General features: G+C 31.4%; 1 protein-coding gene across 3 annotated transcripts in view; it reads left to right on the top strand.

The window, feature by feature from the left end:
- LOC106470205 (ADP-ribosylation factor-like protein 13B) overlaps window positions 1–22,956 on the top strand; it is a 38,193-nt gene extending 15,237 nt beyond the window's left edge. For all 3 annotated transcript variants that reach the window (XM_013930744.2, XM_022398810.1, XM_022398811.1), the window contains 5 exons: window positions 4,786–4,988; window positions 7,423–7,546; window positions 9,771–10,047; window positions 12,807–13,004; window positions 15,794–22,956. In XM_013930744.2, the coding sequence (XP_013786198.1) occupies window positions 4,786–4,988; window positions 7,423–7,546; window positions 9,771–10,047; window positions 12,807–13,004; window positions 15,794–15,915 (924 nt within the window). In that variant the 3' untranslated portion in view covers window positions 15,916–22,956. The remainder of the gene's footprint in view (window positions 1–4,785; window positions 4,989–7,422; window positions 7,547–9,770; window positions 10,048–12,806; window positions 13,005–15,793) is intronic.
- Window positions 22,957–23,594: the final 638 nt, after the last annotated feature.

Here is a 23,594-nt window from a genome sequence, read left to right as displayed (position 1 = left end):
GATTAGTGAAATTTGCTACTTGCTTAATCATTAGACTCATTAGTCGATTAAAAGTTTGGAAGACAGCTTGACTGTGTCGAGCCATCTCCAAACTTTTATTCTAAAAAGTTGGTTCCTCGTCATCAAATTCATTAGTCGATTATCCTCACGAGACTAATCTTCCTATTTTCAGTTTGTTTTGGGTTATTTAAAGACATTTTTGAACTAGCTTTCATTTACTATAATAGACGTCTTCTGGTAGAATATTTAGGATTATGTTACTTTCTGAATCCTAAACTGTTGTACACGAAAATGTATCATATGCACAATAGAATACAAAACCTGTAACAAGCTTAAAATACAATTGATACCATTTCGTGGATTCTCACTACAAATGTGTGCAAGATTGCTCTGTTAAAAATAATTAAATTAATTTGTCCTAAAAATAATTGTCCATAGATTTCATCCGATAAATGTAGTAAAAATCCTAAAAAGACATTTACTATTTAGCAAGAAAACTTCTGATGATGCTAGATCTTTTATACAGAGACTGAGCTTATTCACAGGGTGGAAACTGAAGTATTATAAAAATATTTAATTTCAGCATTTTAGATTTTTTTCTAATTCCTTCATCACTGTGAAAAATTTTAAACTTTAAGTGAGGAGTTGTTGGTATGGGCACATTAAAATGATTAATATTTTACAGTACAGTCTGGAAGGAACTGTAGAAACATGCTGAGCAATAAATCAAACAACTTATGTACTATGTTAGGTCAAAGTGCACATGTCACAACTTTTTTTTACGGAGTTACATTCAAAATTTAATTAAACTACTTTATTATTAATGTATGTCAATAAACTTTGCATCAAAACTTAATTTATAATTGAAATTTCAATATTATATAAGTTTTAATTTCAGAAGGTAATATAACTTATCAATCTTGACTTGTATGTATCGTGTAACAAGTTTTTGCTCCGAATTCCCCACCTTAGAATTTCTCTCTCTCGCTCTAAGTTCCTAAGGACGTACTTATACCTCAGATATACCCACGCTAAAAGGAAAATTTATGGCTTTTATTCTTGCTTTAATGAGTTACATGTCATAAACTGAAACTCACATGCCATGTTCCTCCTAGCACATACTTACTTTAAACAAGAGGGAATCTTCAATAGCAGTGGCACTTGAAATTCTTTTAGGTAGGATTAGAGTAATTAATCTATGAAACATTTATTTTCCTTTTTATCAGCTATATTTTTGTGTGCCAGCAATACCAAGCGTGGGACTCGTATACACCCAATTAAATTTTATTACTCATCAGGATCTCTACCAGCCTACCCTCAAATTGAAATTCTTTTAGGCATGATTAGAGTAAATTAATCTATGAGATCTTGGGCCTGGTCAAATACATCAATCAAAAGGGTTTGACCTCCTGAGTAAAAAACTGTAATTAGATCTCAAGTCGGTCAAGAGGTGATGGAGCTATGAGTTAAAAGTTTATATTCGGAAAAAAGAAAAAAAAACAATACAGATCCATTCTATTAGCTGCTATGCTGAGGCTAAAAATGTCAGTATTATCTCTGACATTTGCTGTCTGATTATTTATAACCAATAGAAAGATAATATTTCAATTTACTGCTTTCTTTATGAGGCTTGCACATTCTCATCATCAATTTTAAGTTATTCTTTGTCAATTTCATACATTTTGTGCTGTCTTCAAGATTTCCTCAACCAAGTAAGATGGGGTCCAAAGGGCAATGAAACAATAACATTGAACTCTAAATAGAGGTATACTGTTACGAGTGTTAAGCTATTTAGGATAAACAAATATAGTTTCATATTACGATTTGAAGTCATTTTAGAAAGAAAAAAGGGTAATTTAGATTTATTTAGATTTTTTTATTGGTGGTTACGAGGTCAGTCAAATTGAACAACCTTGTATAAAGTTGGGTTAGAGAAAATAACATAAAATATAAGTTTTAATGAAAACAAATTCATAAAATGTATTTTACAAGGTTTTAGAGATTACGCAAAGGAAATTTGAGATGAAGAAAAGTATTTTTAATCTTAACATGAAAATCACTTTGCACTTGGACTAGTCAATAAAAAGACTTGATATTTTCATGGACAGATCGTTTTTTAGCTTATTAAAGATACTTCACTAAAAATATGATTTTTTATATTTGAAAGACTTAGAATGTTTACTGAATACATGCCAAATTTTGTGAAGATGTACATACTATGTTGAAAATTAGTAGTATCAAAACTATAATGACTTTAGATTTTAAATTTTCAATAGATACTTACTTCTTCTCACACTTCCTACTCTACCTCCCTACTTCTGGTGCTTTTTTTTTGTATCATCTCGAAGTGAAGATTGGGTTCTATAGCCAGCTGTGACAGGAGAGTGTATTTCACTCCTATTGTTGGAGGGTTGTCGCATGATTATTTGCATGCTACAATACAGTTGTACCACATTAAACATGTGAGGTGGGTGAGAATATTGAGGCTAGTGGCGAGTGAAATATTTGTGCATATAGAGGGCAGCATTAAACAAGAAAAGTTATTATGTGAGTTGAGCTATTCATCAGAAATATATTTTCAGTGTAGAAAAATTTTAACTTTGAAAACAGTACAATAAAAAAAGTATTTTTAGCCCAATATAAAAATCACTTTGTGCTCAGACTATTAAAAATTTGAGTCAGTTTTTAACTCCATAAACTCATAGACAAATCTTTAGTAAAAATACTTAATTACAATTTTTTTTCTGTACAAAAATACTTGCCAAATTCTGTGAAGATACATTTACTGCATTAAAAGTTTTATGGTTTCATGGTTACATAGTAGTTGCAAGGTTGGTCAAAGAAACTAAGCCCATATACAGAGGGTTAAATGGCACATGATGATAGACTTTTGTTTTTCTATTTCAGTGCTTCCTCTCTAGCCTGAGCCCTGTTCATGCAAATAGGTTCATGACTTAATGATGTTATATACATTATCAGTCTGCTGTTAGTCCATGTCTAGTGGTTTCTTACAAACTCCGTTAAATGAGCAAGTTATTTGGCAGTCAACATTTCATTTGAGCTTATAAGGTGTGGCATGGCCTGATGGTTAGGGTGCTTGACTTGCAATCCCCATCACTAAACGTGCTCACCCTTTAGAGTTGTTGTTAGAGCCAGCCACCTAAGCAGACAACCCCAAAATTTAAATGGGATTAAGGTAAAATAAAGAAGAAGATTCCTTTTGAGCATATAATGAATATTAATTTGATGTTCCTCTTTTTTTAAAACAGTCTTATCATAAGTAAAACTGGTTATGTTTATAGCTTGTAATAAGTAAGCAATATATTGAGTTATAGCTACAATTATTGTTTTGCCAAACAAAGTAAATCAAAACAATGGTGACTGTGAATAGTTATGTAACTAATGGCCACATCCTCATATTTATGCATTGTGTGCAAACAGAATGCATCCACACTGTAGTGCACAGTCTCTCAACAGAAACAGTAATAACTGTCATGTTCAGTCACATTTTTCAGTAGTAAATGTGTAGTGTAACAGTTGTTGGCAGGTACTGCTGACCAGTTTCCTTCCCTCAGGTTGGCAGTTGAAAATTAAGGATGATGTCATAATCAAAAACAAAGAAATAAATATTGCGCTCTCACAATTGAAAGGCCAAGTATGGTTGGTAGCAAAAGGAATTAAACCAGTGACCCTCAAAATCCTGATACAACCACTCATGTCAGCCTAAAGCTGAACAAACTTGAATTCATCAAAAATAAATAAATAATGAGAAATCATATTAGCAATATTTTTGGTTGCTTAGATAGTAGGAATAACCGAAAAATACTAATTTTGGTCAGCTGATTATTTTCATGAGTAATTATATTAATTGCTTAAGCTGAAGAAACTTGAATTATTTTAAAATAACAATTAGAATGAAAATATTTCTATTACTTGAGTAGTTGGAATAACCAAAAACAAATTTTGATTACTTGTTATTTTCATGAATTGTAACATTAATTGATTAATTGGTTATTGTATGCGACACTAATGTATTAATTGATGCTCAAGATAATTGAGTTAATTTCCTAGCTCTAACTGTATAATAAAACAAACTATAGACAAGGAAATATATGTTTTAGAAAAGTGACTTATAATGAGATGAAGCACAGGAAAGAAAAACACATTACCATAGACCATACGTAACTTAAGGCATTTTTTAAACCCATAAATTATGGATCATTTCTACAGAAATCTTTCTAACTGGTTTGTCAGTTAAGCACATATTCTCTAGTATCCATTTGTATAGAACTATTTGTGAAAGATAAGTAATGTGTGTGGCATGTATTTAATTAACAAAAATATTGTCAGAAACTTTTGATTAAAAACAAGATTCTGAATTCTCACTGTATGTTTAATTGCTATAAAATCACAGAATTATTGAAAACACTTTTTTTCTCTCAACACATTTATCTGTGACATTTTGTGATTATTAAGGGAGGCATCATTGTTTTCAGTTATTTGTTGTCATTTTAAGTATCCTTGGAGAAAATGGTTGGTTATGAATGCAGTTAAGTTTTGCAGTCATAGCATGACCTTAAAAATTGGTGTTTTTGTATTTTGTATGTTAAAGCATCAGTTATTTATTCAAAAATGCATGTGTGAGTGATTAGGAGTTTAAATAGTAGTGGTATATTAATTATTCCCATTTAATTGGCTGAGATTTGTTTCTACTCTATACAATTATGTTAACATAAACTTTACAATGTAATTAAAATAGAATGACTCCTACATGTATTTGTATAGGAGACAACCTGTGCAATCAAACGACAAGCAAAGAAAATGGATCCAGGGATTGAAATGGGCTTTAAATGGCTTATTGGGTACATCAGTAAGAATTTCAAAAGCTTGAAAGAACGGGTTGACCAAGAAACCAAAGAGCAGAAAGAATGGCAAGAGAAAGAGAGACAAGCACGACTTGAACGCGTACAAAAGGCAAGAGCTGAAAGGTAGTTACTCATTTAATAATTAGCATTTCATAAAGTTTAGTGTAAAGAAAAAAAAAATAAGTTAACATTTTGAATCAAAATTAAATAAGCTTTGTGTAGATTTGTTTTAAAATATTTACAAAATTCAGAGCTTTTGAAAAATAATTAAACTTTTTGTGATTTTTTTCATAAGCTAACACTAAATCATCTTACATCAAATATCAACATTTGCAACTATTAATTAGTTACACTTTCTCACTGAGTTTAAAGTAATTCCAGCTCCAGAAACACAATGGGAAATGATTTATCGACTTGTTTCGAGAACAGTGGTTGCAAGTAGAATTGTCTAAGGTAATAAAATGCAAGAAAATGTTTACGATATGGTTCTGTAGAAAGTTTGGGCCAGTCCAATAAACTTGGTAGGTATTTGGACGTTTTTTATTCTCCCAGGGTGGTAAGAATTTAGCAGTATAGGTTTACAAAGTGTGTAAGTGCTTATGAACATGTATATATATTATTACTATTTACTCATAAATGCTTAATGTTTAGTTATTTTTCTTAAAACATAATACAATGAATAAAATATGTAGAAAAACAATTATTTCTAGTACTTATAATGTTACAAAATTGACTTGTACTTATACATCATATTTGCTAAGCCTTGTTTTTTTCTCAAGTGGAGGGGAAGATAAATTAATTTTTGTTCAAACTAAGTGTACCGATTTCAACAATGAATAAGTGGCAGTTAGCTTATTGTTTCAAGTATAATTTATGGCCTATGCCTCCTTTTAGCCTGGAGAAATTAAGTGAGAAGTCTGCTCTCTCTCTCTCCTGGTTATAAACATGCCATTATGTCTAGAAAAGACTGTTTCTTAGCAACAGATTACTTTGGAATGTGAGTGTGGCATCTACCAAAAAAGAGCAAGTAATAAGCTAATTCTTTGCCTCTTTAAAATAAAACTAATGTTTTCACTTTGACCTAGTACTTGTAGAACCCACATAGAGTATTGTAGAGGTACTGAGACAAACCTAAACAAAAATATAAGCAACCAGAGGTTTCTTTTGAAATAAAGGAATATTAACTTTAATAATGTAAACTTTGAATTATAATATACTTGATAACTGTAGACACTAACAAACTATTAGAAGTGTAACATTCCAGAGCAGTTTTTTGTTTAAAACTTGGTGTGTTATGATTTTACTTTAAGATTACAATAAGTTTAACTTTCTTTAATAGTTTATGAGCTATAATTTAGATACTTGTGTGGTATTCTTAGTTTGCCCTGATTTCTCTCAGAGTATTCTGTAGGAACTGAAAAAACAGGAGAATTTGTCAAATATTGTATTACAGGGTGTAAACAATCACAGCTTTTATTCACAAATCAAATTGAATTTTAGTTAACACTTAGAAAAGTGCTTATATATGTGTGTTGACTAGAGAGAGTTTTATTTATGCTTTTTAACTGCTTTGTTCTAAAGCTAGAAGGTGTGTTAACACATTTTAAGTGTTTCAAGAAAAGCGATCAAGTCAAAGAATCTCTTTGAAAAGTAGCCTGTCTACATTGCTGAATTCTCTTAAGTTGCAGATTGAAATCTCAATCCAATCCATATTGAATTTTAAGTTTGGCAAACAAAGGAATAAGTATTACATAATATATAAAATTTTCTCTCGCTTGCCAAGTGCATATGCTATTCACACACCTGAGTGCCACTTTCATAATAACAATGGAGTGGATTATACCATTAGGCAGTTTCATGGTTTGTAAGTAAAACAGACCACTGCTTTTATTCATACCATAGTTCATGCTATAGTAATCTCTTCTAAAGAAAGAACATACTACAACCTTCAAAACTCTATTCTGCTGAATAACCAAGACCAGAGAAACTTGGTAGTTGAAGAAGAAGAAGAATTGGCAGTTATTTAGATTTAAAAATAATTATTTCCGAAGAAATAATTATTAATCTAGGGTGCTCGAAGATTAAACAATCCTCCTTCACCCTGCTCGTGGTAAAAGGTTACATGATGTTTAGAGGTCAGCAGAGTACTGAGCCGATTGGGCTAAGGGTAATTAAGTAAACAAAAGGAGAAAATTAAAATTTACAAATTTAAAAAAGTGAAGCAGAGTACCTTAAGGCTAGACAAAACACAAGTTCCATTGATTGGTGTTTTATATTGAAATAAACTCTGAAATACATTGAAAATTTGAAAAATTTGTTTAGCATCAAAGGGGATAAGAAATGCGTGATATATTCACATCTCACACATGCAAAATAATAAATGTTAGTAATTTTTTTTATTCCAAATTCACCTTGCGTGGAATGTTTTGCATATTAAATAAAGTAAGTTTGTCAGTATGAGAGTTATATGTATTGGATAAAAATTGTGATATAAAATTTTATTATGAAACAGTTCATGATTTTTTTTATATATCAGAGATTTGATTCATTCTTCCAGAGAAAGATTAGAACGAGAACAAAAGTTAAAGGACGGCTGCAACAAAGTTGAAGAAAGTGACAATGATGACGATGATGATGATGTTGTTATTGGGAATCCATTCAAACCAGTGAAGCAAATTCGAGTATGTTTATTCATATATATCTTCAGGCTTTGATATTTAATCTAATAATTTTTAATGAAAATTTTCAGCAATATAATAAATGTCATTTATTAATTATTATAAAAACTAGCAGAAATGCCACCATGCAGGCGGCTGTTTATGCTAGTATTCATACTTAACTTGGAAATACTGCATGGAGAAAGTGTTTGGATTGTGCTGATATAAACTGTAATGTTTTTATATATTAAAAGTGGTACCCTTTATTGAAAAACTAAGTTTTTTTAGTACTATATTTACAAATTGTATCAATAAAGATATAATAAACCCTCACATACAGTCCTAGTGAAAGTTGTGTTCTTTTATAGGAAAGTACTTTTATTTAAAATTGTGTTCTGTGATAAAGAAATGGTTGTTGCACGTAACATAGTTATTTTTCTAATTGTCTTGATCTTCAATAACCAAAGTGTGAAATTATTTGTGGATTTTTTGTTTGTGGTGCCTTTCATTAGATGGCGCTACATTGTATTTATTATTTCGGCCACATACTTCGATACATATATACACGATATATATAGTAAATGAGGTTTATGTTATCATATAGCCATTAAATGTTAGTTAATATCTTCTCTCTCTCTCTCTGACCTTTTTTTTTCAGGTGGTCTGTCTACAATTTCCTCTGTTTCTTTGTCTTCTTTTGAGAATCCCCATAATTAAAACAATTCTGGATTGTCTTTTTAGACACTGGCTAATAGATGCAGGAGATTAGTTTTTTGGCTAAATCATTTGCACTCAGTTGTTGAGTGTCCACCATATTTTCTAAGATTCTAGTGCACATTTCTCGACAGTAATAAGCCTTTAATGTTGGATAATTCTCTGATTGCATGGTTGGATCAGTGACATCGTATTTGCGGGTAAGAAAATAACCTTAATATGTTTTAATGGCACATTAACAGCATGTGCAGTACAGTTGTCAACAAGCAGAACAATGTTGTGTTTTAACTCATTATCCTATTTCATTAACCAAACATTAAAGATCAGGGTTGTCATCCAAGCAATCCAGTTTATTTACACCTTTAAAACACTGTGGATTCTTGGTTTTTCCGATCACCAAAAGCCTTTCTTTGTTACCAGACAAACTTACACAGCATAGGACTATCACACGTTCCTTCAAAGTTTAATAGCTTTGTGCACTCTCATTTTTGAACAGATAAGTATGTTCAGGCAAGGCACAATAATAATATCCAGTTTCGTCTGCATTGTAAAAATTATCAGGCAAATATTCGGTGATAATTTTAGGCCATTCTTCTTCAATCCAAGTTACTGCTGCTGAGAAATCAGTATCTTTTTGCTCACTATGAGTGCTTTTGTATACAACGTTTTTCCCATTTTTTCCGACGATTAAACCACCCATCCGTTGCAACAAAATTGTCTTTTCCCATTTTTGTAGCTATCTCTTCTGCTTTCTGCTGCATCATTGGTCCATTTACATGAGCATCTGGTTCACGAACATTAGTAAACCAAAGTTTTAATGCTGATTTGACCTGGTCATCTTTTCGACTGCGCATTCTCTTACAGTTTAGGTTTTCATTCTGTTTTGCTCCCCTCTCAATGTCTGCTCGAGTTTTTTTTAATTTTACGCATAAGAGGTTGGGAAATTTTTAATTGCACTGCTGCATTATGTTGCCCCATTTTTGTTAACTTATCATCTTTTTCTTTAATTTAAGAGTTATATTTTTATGTTTTTTATGCACTTCTTCCATTATTAAAGATGGTTAACAAAAATTGAAATTTGTTGGAGTACCGTCTTTCACAAAGGAATGAAAAAACTGTACTGTAATTATGGAAAAGAAATGCAAGAACGTAAGGGATCTTAATGACAACTTAGCCATGCCATAATTTATGGTTAACCTTTTTCAGGTTGCTTGACCTTGAGATGGTTAAGCCAATTAAAAGTGATAACAAAAAATGAAGCGCTGATTACAATAAACGATGTTTTTCCTATGTATTTTTATATGTTTGGCCAAGACTTAGTAATTCTGATAACATTATCTGTGGTCACAATAAGCAGCATCCAGTGCATTACAACTATGTGTATTATTTTTGTGGTTATTTAAGGTTTTAATTTAAGTAGTAAAATTTTTTTTTTTCTTTTTTGCTGTGAAATATTAGATCATTATTGACTTAAATTTTCCATTTATACTTTCAATACTGTGAAGAAAAATTTAGTTCATACTTTTGTCAACAGGAAGAAATGGAGAAAAAAGAACATTCTAAACTAGAAAATGAGTCAGATGGATTCAAAATAATACAGGTTACACCCACCCACACACCTGTTACTAAACCAGAGATAAGTGATGAAAGTCTTGAAGACTCTCCAAGCAATGAGGAAGTAATCGGTGCTCAGTCTGAAACAGACAGTGAACCAAAACTCCAGAGTTCAGTTGATGTTGACAGCAGTGATCCTCTTAGTGGAAACTCCATTGTTGGGTATCTTCCTCCAATTGATAAAAGCTCCAAAAATGGTAATAAAAACATTACTATATTTTATTTCTTAGCTGTTTTTTTCTTTTCTATTGTTTCATGCAAATTATAAACTCAAATTTCCAATATTGGCAAGCTAGAATATAAAATAAGAACCTCCTACCTGTTCTATTTGCTGAGATATCATAATATTTATCAAATCCACCATATTGGTTCTGCCCAACACTTCATCATTTGAGAAGACTTGTTTATCTATACTTGCTTTTTTTTTATCCCTATAAGTTTATAACCAATCAAAAACTCTACATTTCCTCTACATAATTCTGTTAGTCTCTCTATATTATTTACAAGAGGAAAGCTCTTATATTGTTGGAGAGTTAGAAATATTATGATCAATGTTATTTTCTGAACATAATTAGATTTTTTTAGACCCAAATACAGCATAGTTAGGAAGCCTGATGAATTACAATAGATTTTTGTGATATTGGTGTAGTTATTTATAATTTTTGGTAATCAAAAATGCATATATAAAGTTTTCCAAAGCTATTTTTTTTAACATTGGCATGTGAATTTGGACAAGGCTTATGGCGAGGGTTAGCAAGTATGACTCACGAGTGCAAAAGAGAGCTTCAAAACATTGTAAGTAGTGGAGGTCATTGTTTTCTGACTATTTTTTATTTACTGTTAATAATAATATATATATCCACACACACTCACACACACACACACACACACATAATGTATGGTAACCCAAACCTCACTGTACCTTACAAAATATTGGAAACTACACATTTATAGATTACTGTGTAAGCATAGTAAAATAGGAAACAGAATGTTCATAACCTCTTTCACACCTACATTACTACTAAATCCCAACCACCCAAGTTTATTGGATTGGATACAACTGTATACCAGGCCATATCATGAATATTTTCACTCACTTTTATATAGTACTTTAGACAATTCTTGTTGCAACCACTTTACTGGTAAACAAGCTGATGAATCATATCCCACTGTGTTTTCAGACTAACAATCAAATACCTAACATGTTTATTGGATCGGCCCAGACTTTCTACAAAGCCATGGCATAAGAATTTTATAATACTTTAGACAATTTATACTGTCAACCAGTTAATAAATCCTACCCAACTGTGTTTTCAAAGCAGGGAAAGTTCTGGAACTTTTGCAGCAAAAGCTTATTTGATGCTGATGGTGTTAAAGTACAGTAAAACCTAAACAGGAATGGTGATTCATTGCTTTTCTACTTCAGCCGCTAACAGTAGAATAAACATAGGAAATGGGTGTAAAAGATTAGAAAAAACTCTCAGGAGATTTACTTGGAACTTCATTGTCCATATTAGAAAGGAGAGACGGTACTATTCATTTTTGTTTCTTCTAGTTTGGTAGCCATCTGCTGTCAATAAAATAATTACAGAAAATAAGTTTGAAAAGGTGAGTAGTGTAAACTCTGACCATAAGTACTTTGAAATCTTGTGATCAATACTAAAAATAAAATCTGTAGAACCAAGTTTAATGTTACACTAAACAAAATAACAGCTAAAATATAAAGCTTTACTGAAAATATAAATGTTTCATATTTAATTACGAGGTTTTTATTTTTCATTTGTTTCACTATTTATTATTATAAAAGTAACTAAAATGTAAAAAATAGAAACTTATTAGGTAAGATAATGAAAGAAAAATAATATAAACCTTCATGGGATATACATGCCAGCAGCTTATGCCTTACGCTATTTCATGTAATTTATAACTTGTGCCAGGGTATTTTTAATCAGACACCGTTCCAAGGTCAATAAATCAAAAATTTATAAATATAAATAGATGTATACTGTTATGAGATTTAAGTTATTTAGAATAAACATTTGTGGTTTCCTATTACAATTTGTAGTTATTCTAAAACAAAAAAAAAGATAATTTAGATTTATTTCTTAATTTTTATGATGGTTACGAGGTCAGTCAAATTGTCCAACACCATATAGAGCTAGCATTTATAAAATTACAGATTAAATATATAATTTTATTCGAAAAACTTTTGATGATTACCTAGAAGGATATAGAGATTACAATAATGAAACTTAACAGTTTTCAGATAAATAAAATTACTTTGCATGTTGGATAGTCAACATTCTGAAAGAAAAAATTCACAAATATTTACAAATCTTTAATAAAGAAAATCTTAATACTTAATTTAAAAACCTGATATTTTGTGTATGAAAGCTTTGTAATGTTTGCTAATAATCTGCAAAATTTTGTAAAGATATGCTTACGTTATCAAAAATTATAGTCACCTTTTTTTTTCTTTGGTTATTACTATTTTTGACTATTTCAACTGTAAAAGTCATTCATTATGATTCTTCATTATTATATCGGGTTGATTCAAGGTTGTTCAGCTTAATCAATTGATGTCATGACTAGTAAAAATAAGCAACTAATTGAAAGGAGTGTTTTCCATTATTGCAGTTTTCACTTATTTCAACTACCCAAGTCTTGTGCGAATAATCAGTTAGTTGAATTTAATTGACTAATGAGTTGATGATTAATCAACTTATCTGGTTCCACTAACTCCCAACTTTTATGTACGGTGTGTGTAAAATTTTCAACATGAGCAATGTGGAATATTAATGATTTTGTTACATACTTTCAGAATGATAGTATATGAGAATTCTGGCCTCTGAATTGATGTAGTGTGAAGTGATACTTACATAGGCTTAAGCTAGTAATGATAAAAGAAATATTTAAAAAAAAGTGATTATTGTTTTATTTCCTGTTTTTTAAATAGAAAAGAAAAAGGGAAAGAAGAAGAATCTGGGAAAACGGTTCAAAAATAAAATATCACCTGGAAGTGAAACTCATTTGCAGCTGGCAGCACCTGCCCAACTTCCACCTATTAGAAGTACCAAACCAGCTGAAACAGTATGGTTAAGTAACGATGCACCTTCACTGCCTAATTCTACCCATAGTCCTTCTCTGGGAAGAGGTGCGCATCATCTTCTTGTTCTCTTAATTACTTTCAAGTATTGTTTTTAAGGTTTCTAACTTGATTATTCACGTAAAAATTGTGTACAAATATATTATTGCTTCTACTTAGAAAATCATTGTGCATATTCACGTTTTCTTACACTTTACCATCAGCTATAATTTAATAACACTAAGATATGTACCTGCTCACTTTTATTACCTGTAACAGATACTCAATTACCCTAAAAATTATTAGTAGCATAAATTTATCTCTTTGTGTTGAAATGCCCTTTACAGTTCATTTGCTTTACTTTTAAGTATTAAAAACTTTCAATGAACTTAGAAAGTCTGTAAGATGATTGAAATAATTGTTCATAATTTGAAGTTACTGCATTGTTATGAAGCTACTAATTTTCACAGAAGAAAAAGAAAGTACATGGTAAACAACTAGGATATAAAAACTCAAAGTAATTAATTACACTAATTTAAAAAAAGTATCAAATATGATAGACTAGGCTAGAGTATAATGTATGAAACATAGGATAATGAACTCATAACCAGTAACTGAAACAAAATGAGATGCACATGAGATGAAGCATGAACAAAGGTACTTTACAAACCTCTTTGTAGACTTACATATACATCCATAACAATAAGGCAGTGATGAGGGGGGAAAAAGTAAAGAAAGACTATTCAAACACTGTATATATGGATTTTTCAGTGTTTATCTTCTGTGAATATCTGCCCTTGTTTAGACAAGGTAGTGATTAACACTGTGGTCTTTAATCACCATTATATAAAACATTCTACGGCAAAAGAGCCAAAACATAATCTCACGCAAGTTCATTAGTAAATATAATTAAGTTTATCTTTATAGTTATAGTACTGAACCAAAATATTAAAATAAATTGTCAACTTCTACTTAGTTATTTTTGTTGTATCAAAACCTGTTGAAAGAACAAGTCAATTACTGAATCAGTTATAAGAGACTAACTCTTTCCATGCTGCTGGCATTATACTGGCCAACTCTGACACTTCAGGCATACAGTTGATAATTAGGGGACATTTTAAAATATAAATTTGGTTTTTTTATCATCCAAAACCCTAAATCTAATATAAATACTCAATATATATCTTACATATGAAACTATATACATCTTTCTTTTACTAATTTATGTACAGCTGTTCAAGAAAAAATAAAACAGACTCCACTCTTTCCTAGTCTCCATGTTAGTTTGAAGGACTTCTTGCAAAACAGCTGTTCATGACTCATCTCAATTTACAGCAGTGGGAGTTTTTGTATGCTAAAAATGAACTACCAGAGCAATTAAATCAACAAAATAAATAAACATGCAGGGAAACCATTAAGTTAATTTTTTATGTTTTGTGTGGCATACAAAAAGTACAGAACTGTTAGTACAATACTGTTTTCTTTTCATCAAAGGAAAATATAATATGTGATGTAGAAGCCTAATGTATTATTTGATTCACCATACTCTACAGGTCAAAGGTTATATTTTCAATTTTACCTTTGGTGAAAAAAAAAAAATTTAATATAATCATCAAAAGTTGATCTACTCTTTAATACTAAATAATAAATTTGGCACAATGCCACAGTATTATTGACCTACTTAAATTAATTTAGGCTACTAAATGGTTGGTTAAAAAGATTAAAAAACTCCATAAATATTAAAACCGTTAATAATTTACATTACTTAAAAATACAAGGCCAACATTTTTTCGAGACATTATCGGTGAAATTTTAAAACTTTTACAATACATGTTAAAAAAATGAAGATCTATGGGGAATAAATTGAAAAAAGAAAATAATTACAGATTTCATATGATATGTTTATAGTTTTATTAGCTTCAGAAACTTGAAAATTGTTAAAGAAAAAACATGGATAAAGTTGAGTTTTATAGTCTTTAGCATCATGAACTTCCAAAATATACTATTTCAAACCATTTAAGCTAAAGATAAGCAACAGACTTGTTGAAAGTTTACAGATTTCCAGCTTTGTTTCCTACAATGACAAATCATACCTCTGCAGGCAGGACATTTAACAATTTCCATCATCCTGATAAACATTGTATTGGTTAGGTAAAAAATATAAAAAAACTGGGGCTTTGGTGTTTTTTTTATCTACTTTTTCTGAAACAAATGCTAATAAAGCATAGATCCAAAAGAATTTTTAAATCACAACCTTTCAGTTATAATTTGATTTTGTACATAATTTTAGGAGAGAACATAGAATTTTTGAATACTTGTGCCATTTTGCCTCTGTAAAAACACTGGACTGGAAGGGCTTAAGCAACAACAAATTTTATGAAACTGTGGTGTGGTATAATGAAACATCGAATAGCTTAAAGTCACATCTGCTTTTTAACTGATTTCAGGTTTCATCTAGAGTGAAAGCAATATCATTAAAACGGTTTCTTCAGAAGTTAAGCTCTTGGATTTAAAAATACACTTTTGAATTTATTTTTAATGTGTTAGGTTATTTTTAAAAAATAGTTCTAGTTTCATTATCTAAGTCTTCTGTATTGACAGAGTAACACCACATTTAAAGTTGTATTTTTTATTTGAAAACAAATTATGTGTAACATTATTATTATATATTATTAACATTGAGTAACTGAATATGTGAATTTTTATCTGGAGTGTTACATTATACACTATCACAAATAAGCTAGATTTTGTAACAATGTAAAAAAGTAGAAAGTGGGATATATTACCCAGATTTCTGGAAATGATGCACACATTCAAAGTATGCTTTCTCTTTTTTTTATTTATTTATTTATTTACAGAAGGTGGAAAAATAAATTGGGCATTAGCAGAAGACCTCATAGCAGAAGGTTATGAAGAAAAAGAAAAGGATGGAGTTCTGTCCAATTACAAAGAAAATGGCTTAATAGATGATGTTACTTGATCTGATTTTATAGATACAAGGTTAATATTTTCCGTCCAGGCTCAAACTCTGGGATGTAAGATAAATTTGTGATATACACATCTGCTAGTCTGTGTGTGTGCAAGATAATTATTATTCTTTTGATTTACATTATTTTAAACTTCTTGTTGAGTGTTGTAGTATCATAGGAACCATTTAAATAATTGGTTTATGTTAGAGAGACTATTGTATATAGATTCTAATATATATATATATATATATGCATGTATATGCAAACATCATTCATATTATATGATACAACTAATTCTGTCGCTTTTAAAGGTTATCTAAATTTTAGTAACTTAAAACATAAATAAAGATAGTAATATCAGTGCTTCATGCATCTCCAACAAGATACATAAGAGAAACATTTAGAAATAGTGTAGCCAATCAGACGAGGAGCACCTACTGAGGATGATGTATAAAGATATATTACCTATGCATGTTTAAATTTAATTTAGATGGTACTTAACCATTTCAAAATCACTTCAAAAGTAAATAAGTAAAATTAGTACAACTTTTGTTGTCCCCCGGTATGACAGCGATAAGTCTACGGAATTAAAATGCAAAAATCCAGGATTCAATTCCCTGTGTTGAACACAGCAGATTGTCCAGTGTGGCTTTGCTCTAAAGAAAAACAATCTAAAAACAATTTTTGTTTTTTTCTAAGTACGTGTCGTATTAAAGTACAAGCCTGTTAATCTCTAACCACAATTGAATATTATCAATGTTGCAGGTTTCTTCTGAAAGCATTATTTTCATAATAGTTTGCCATTTTGTCCTTTGGTAATAAATTTATTATTGAGAATAGAAAATTGTGGGCTACATAATGGAAATAATAAGTAATCAAAATTATTTGAAAATTAATGTGCAGTTTTATTGCAATTCCCCGTTGTTTGTTTACTAATACCTGTAGTTTTATATCATTTTAGAAAAGGTAATTTTAAGTTTATGGAAAAAAAATTAGCAGGTTAAGGATGCAATTTATAGTACTAGACAGTAGCCGAATCGTTAAATACAAACATTGTGGTCTCAAACGAATAATGGAAACCATTTTCTACTTATTTTCTAGTCTTATAAGTCTGTCTATAATTTCTACTTTCTGGAATCAGACAAGAAGTATTATATTAATTGTAATTTGTGACTTGATATTTAAAAATTATGTTCCATTTAGAATATACACCTATCATCGGGAAAGAAAAGTATTATTTATCTGATTTGAAGTGGTTCACATGTCAAATATTTGCTGTCAGCTGAATGGAGAAAATGTATATAGTGTAATTTTATTATTTTTAAAGTAAAATTATAGTTTCCTGTTTCCAAAATCATGGATTTGAATACTCATCATTACAGGATAATATCATTCATTGCTAAGCCTTTAATCATTTCTATTTTGATTATTTAATTAGTTAAGACTACAATTTGTCATGATGATTGTGAAAAATTAAAATATTCTGATTCACTGTGATAAAGAATTACTAATATTAGTTTTTTTTTATGTCATATGTCATTTTTAGTTTTATAATTTTTCACTTATATGCAATTAATGGAAAAAAAGTTGTAGTCAGGCCCTATATAAGCAACACAATTGTATTAGAGAAACAATTATAGGTACACAAAACCTAACGAATAACATCTATCAAGGATCATTTGTTATGTGTATTTGTGTGTGTATATATATCCAATTGAATGATACATTTTTATGGGAAAAATAGAAATATCAAAACTACATTTTTAAAATTTCTTATTTTTAAAAAGCCCACTTTAACATGCCACAGTTGTCTCTCTTTAAATAGATGGATTTTTTTACACTGTACAGTTCAGATTGTGTGAATGTGTGTGTAAATATAATACTTAGCTGATTCATAAAAATCAAGAAGTTCATTAGTTTCACAAGGTGTGAAAATGTAACAGATAAACAAAGCTTTTGAAATTTACATAGGTTCGTGTGATAATAAGATTAGAACTGTTGCTTGAGTGACAGTCACATGATTTAATATCTCAGATTTTATCATGTATACTGACTTTGAATTGTAATAATAGTCATATAAATGTCTGAAGGATGACATCTGTAATCCACAAATATTGTTTCAAAATAAGATTTGAAGTTCTAAGTGAAAGGTTATCATTAAGGGAATCTCTGCATACTTGTTTCTTCATAATGAAGATTAATATAACTTGCCTGTATAACAATAATTAGTATTCATGGGCACAACTTACTCTTACCACTTTTTTACCCAAAAACTGGTTTCTGATCCCTATGATCTAACATGAGTGAACCTAAGAAACAGTAATGAATTACTAGCTTTTAACCAATTTCCCATCAGAGAAGAGTTGATACTATTGTAAGTAAAGAAATATTCATGGCTTACCACTTTTTTACCCAAAAACTGGTTTCTGATCCCTATGATCTAACATGAGTGAACCTAAGAAACAGTAATGAATTACTAGCTTTTAACCAATTTCCCATCAGAGAAGAGTTGATACTATTGTAAGTAAAGAAATATTCATGGCTATACTAAAGCCAATATTTGAAGAAACTTTAAACATATAAAATTCATGTTAAAGTACAGCTATTTAAAGCTCTCTTTCATACACAAACATGTATGTAATCAACAATGTCTTACAGTATCAAATCTTGGAAAACACTGATGAATAGTTAACCAAGTTTAATTCTACAAATCCTCGGCTCTCTGCACGTACGAGGAACAGCTGCTTCCAATACGATTACCTACCTTCTCTCACGGTTACAACTATTCTCAACTTGACTGCCCTCTAGTGCATAAAATTTTGCTTGCCACTAGCCTTGAACTCCCACCTAATTTCACATGCATATCACATGATTCAGTTGTATTTGAGCATGCAACAACCCTCCACCAATAGGAGTGACACACCCTCATATCACAGTTGACTCCTTCTCGATTTGACATGACAGTGATAAAATCTAGTGCTCCATTTCCAATGTTGTTTTCTTCTTTTGGGCATTTTGAAAATATTCAGTTACCGATTTTTGCATTTTGAAATATTGTTTATAATCCACTATCGAGTTGGATTTCTTTATTTGATTGTGAATTCTATTTCTCACTCAGTTACTGGTAGTTAGTCAATAGTTATGAATTCACAAATTAATATTATGATTACAATGGCTGTCATGAACCCTCAAAATTTACAGATATCCCTTCCATCTGGGTTCCTCTGGTGGTTAGAAAAGGACAACACCACAATAGGGGATGGGGGGTACTTATTCTTCCTCCTCATCCAGATATCCACATCTTCAAAGAATCCTTGTTGTGAAGATGTGGTGAATGCTGCAATATGCAGCAGATGTTAGGCCATCAGTCTCAGGAGGAGTTAGGTCTTCACATCAATTGTTTGTAACTCCTTGTTATTTGTTGAGCAATGGTTCAATTTCTGTCATCCCTGCAGGGCATGACAGTTATGAGTTATTTCAATAACTTGACAGTTGTCCCTTACATCATCTGTAAAGGGGGCACTCTATCCTGATACATATGTTCCCACATTCTAGAGATCCTCTTCTGGGCTCACAGTCATCAAATTCATTTGCTAGATTTTTACATACAAGGTGCCTTAAAGCTCGTCACGGTTCGCCTGTCCCTTCCTGACAAGGTTCTACCCATGATATAGTCCCTTGACCCCCAGGTATTCCGATGATTATGTTCGTGGATACTTCCCAGCTGGCATTTGTCACTCATTTGAATGCCAAACTTCCTCTCTTTTGCTCCCCAATTCCATATCCTTTGGCTGTGGATGCATTCAGCCGGGATTGGAAGGACCTTTTCCTTTATACATACCCTCCCATCTGTCTTCTGTCCTGAGTAATTTCTTTCATCCAATTCACTCCGTATTGAGTCCTTCTTGTGGCTTCTTTCTGGTCAAATCCACTGTGGTTTCTGTCCCTTCTCTAGGAATTACCTCTCCCTGTTTCCCGGTCCCTCTCCAGCAACCTCACTCAGGGGTACTTCATCCCGCCATTCCCTCACTCTGGCTTAATGCATGTCTTTTGTTCAGTCCCTTGCAAGGAGTTTGGGCCTATCCACAAGTGCAGCATCCCTGTTGTCACACTCTGACTGTTTCTCATCCATGTCTGTATATCAACGTGAGTGGAGACTATTCCGTAGTTGGTCTATCCAGCATGAATTCTCCCTTTCCTCTCCAGTTATTTCCCTTTTATTTCGGTCTATGTGTTTTCATCATCATCCTCATACTGCTCAATTGACTGAAATCTAAATGTTGTTCTGCATGCCCTTTTCTTTACTCTCTTCGAACTGTTATCCTCATGTTCCTTATATCACTTTTCCTTGAACATGTATTTCTTTCTCCTTTTGACTTGTGGATGTCATCAGTCGGACTTGTTCCCCATTGATATTCGCCTCGTTTTGTACCACAAAACCTTTGGCCTTTTATATCCCATTCCTTCTTTCCTTTTAAAAACATCATCTGCCAGAGAAAGAGATTTTGTCTTCACTCTTTTTCCATTCCTTCCATTTCCCTTATTTCTGACCACTTTGATCCAGATTGTCTCCTGTGTCCAGTCCGTGCTTTACAGTGTTACGTGTCACACACAGCATCCTTCCATGACTCACTACCTTTCATCTGAATCTTGCCAATTGTTATGTATTTCATCCCATCAGATCTGTCACCTCCTGATGTTCTTGGCTCCTCATTTCCATCATCCTTTAGAGGAGATTATCCAGGCCAGCATGTGGATCACTCTCCACACCTTTGTATTGTGCTACTTACATCATCTGGCTGTTTCCTCATCAGTCAGATATTGTCTTCCCCCTGTAGCCATTCTTCATGTGTTGGTACAACTCTGACTGGGTAAGATATTTTAGTTTCTATTTTTTTTTCAGGGATCTACTTTAAATGTTATGAATTTTGCTCTGTGGTGAATGGTACCTGTACAGTAATATTGATCTACAGCATTTGCAATGTGAGATCTATAAGGTCTATCATGCACACTTTTGGGATGGGGTGTTCCACAAGACTGCTTACAGGTTCTTCCTCATGGTATATTGAGTCATAAATATGTTTGTACTGGACCGTACACTCATGGACTAATGTTCCTTAGATTTCCAGAATTGGGAATGGTCTGCTTTTTACAATATGGATCTCGATTACGATCCGATGCACCCTAGCCACTCTGCACACATTCCTCTTCCTTTTGAATTTGGGATGGATAACTTGTTCCACCCTTGTCTTGCAGCACAACACCATTTGTCTCCACTTGGGCAAAGAATATACCTGGTTCAGATGTGGTGCTCTTCACATGCTTTTGAAGGGTGCTCTTATGGGTAATTTTACACCAGTCCCTCCACCTGCTGGATTCTAGCTGTAACTGTGAAAGGAGGTAAGTAATTATGTTGGAAGTTAATATTTTCCTACACTGAAAATATATTTCCAATAAATACTTACCTCAGTTGCATAGAGGGAGTTAGCTGCGATAGAAATGTTTGTTGCATGCTTAAATGCAGCTGAACCACATCGAATTAGGTGGGAATTCAAGGTTAGTGGCAAGCAAAAATTTGCACACTAGAGGGCAGTGAAATCGAGAATAGCTGTAACTGTGAGAAAAGTTAAATATCTATCAGAATTATATTTTCAGCATAGGAAAATATTAACTTCCAGTTTGTTACTCGTAGTGTAATAAAACAATAAACTTATTTTTTATTAGTACTTCTAGATCAGCATCTTACCTATTTGGTAAAGGTAGAAGTAAAATTTATTCTTCATTAAAACACATCATCTACCATATCATTACTCTTAAAATGAGGAATCTGAAGTTCAAAGTAATTGCATGTCCAATCCTGGTAACTTCACTATCTACATCTTCGAAACTGTTAATAATGGTCTAGGCACACAGAAAATTAATGCTATGTACAAAATTGTATGATACAATAGGTGGTGTCTTAAGTGAGTTACCAGCAATTTCTTGTAAACAGTTGTTGTGGCTAATAGGGTAAGTCTAGTTAGTTTTGTATTAATTCATTTATTTTAGTTGTATAACATGATATTACAGAGAAACAAACTGCATCATTTATTAAATGTTAAGGTTAACCCAATTTTATAAATTGTTTAATCACTTGTAAAGTATCATAACAAAACTCCAGAAATACACTGCTTTTATATATTTCCTCAGTATACAATAGATTGTGGGGGGTCCTATTGATAACCACCTATAATTACTACTAAGGGTAATAAGTAGCATATTGAAATGATTTCGTAATGTTATGCAAAATATACAAAGAAGTCGGTGAAAATAATAAGTCATGCTAATTACAATTCAATCCTTTTTGTAGACTATCTGTTACTGCACTTAATCAAGAGACATGTTTCCATCTCTCATAGCCTCTTAATCTCATGAAAAGCGGGAAAGTCCATGGAATATGTAGTGCATTTCTTGAGATATTTTGCACAGAATTATGAAATTGTGTTAATATGCTGCTTATCAGCCTTAACAGTATTTTTAGACAGTCAAAATCTAGCCATGTGCTGTCATATGCACCCACGGGTGATCACAGACTGGACTGCAGTTCAATCACAGGCATTTCTTTACACAGGAAAAAATAATGATAACCAGTCTTGGCTTCCACAACAAAGATATTGCAGGCACAACTGCTATTAGTTATCACCACAATATTGAGTAGAAGTTTAAGACATGCTAAAATTTTAAGACTTATTTGCCAGGTTCTATGCACATAGTTTGATGTTAAATTGCAGAATGTACCCCAAGTTAAAATTGCACTATCTTATACAAGTAAGAGTATATACCATAATATTATGTGCACCAGTAAAACAGGAATAGTATGTTTAATTTAAAAAAACGTATTAAACATCAACACTTGTAGATACTTGGCTAAAACTGTGATTGTACAAATAACTCTTTTTACATATGTTTAATTATATTCTGTAATTGATAATTATCATTCATGTATATTTTTGTCTAGTCATTTTCTTCACACTAAGTATTTCTGAAGATAAAAATTGCTTTTTGTTCCATCATCCAGTTTCATTGTTTTTATTTTTGATAGTTTTTCAAAAATATTTTGTCAGACATAAGAATCAAATGCTTGTTTTAGAAAATATTTTTCTTGGTGATGTCAGTTGTGACAGAAGTAAGGTAACAAAGCACAATAAGTAAAGAGATATGTCGAACCTTTGTACAAGTGTTTTTCACGTATGTTGCAGTAGATACTGTCACAAATAAAATATTTTTTTTGGAGTGTACATCATATGAACTGTAATGATTGAACCAAAATTGTTCACACTTATTTAATGTCTATTTTAAAACATATTCTGGAAAATAAACTAGAAATAGCAAAATAATTTTTAAAGTTTGAAGTGGGTGATATAAATCACAGCTGTTTCATCTCATGTTAAGACAACTTTGCCTTAAAAATAATTATTCTAATCCCAGCAAAAAAGTAATCACATAGATTAGAAATTGAAGCTATGTAATCGGACATTTTAACTTACAAGTCAATAACCAAGTCACGTATATGTTTGTATACCAGGCTTATGATGGATTAGCGTATTGTTGATAAACAGACTACCAATCATACAAAGCTCATAAGTGGCAATAGACATTCAACTATTTCCAAGAAATGAAACCAAAACTGCAATTAGATCCAGCTTTTACT

This window comes from Limulus polyphemus, unplaced genomic scaffold (assembly GCF_000517525.1).
Source record: "Limulus polyphemus unplaced genomic scaffold, Limulus_polyphemus-2.1.2 Scaffold3876, whole genome shotgun sequence".
Lineage (NCBI taxonomy): Eukaryota > Metazoa > Arthropoda > Merostomata > Xiphosura > Limulidae > Limulus > Limulus polyphemus.
The sequence above is the reverse complement of the archived record's forward strand: the minus strand, read 5'-3'. Positions and strand labels throughout refer to the sequence as shown.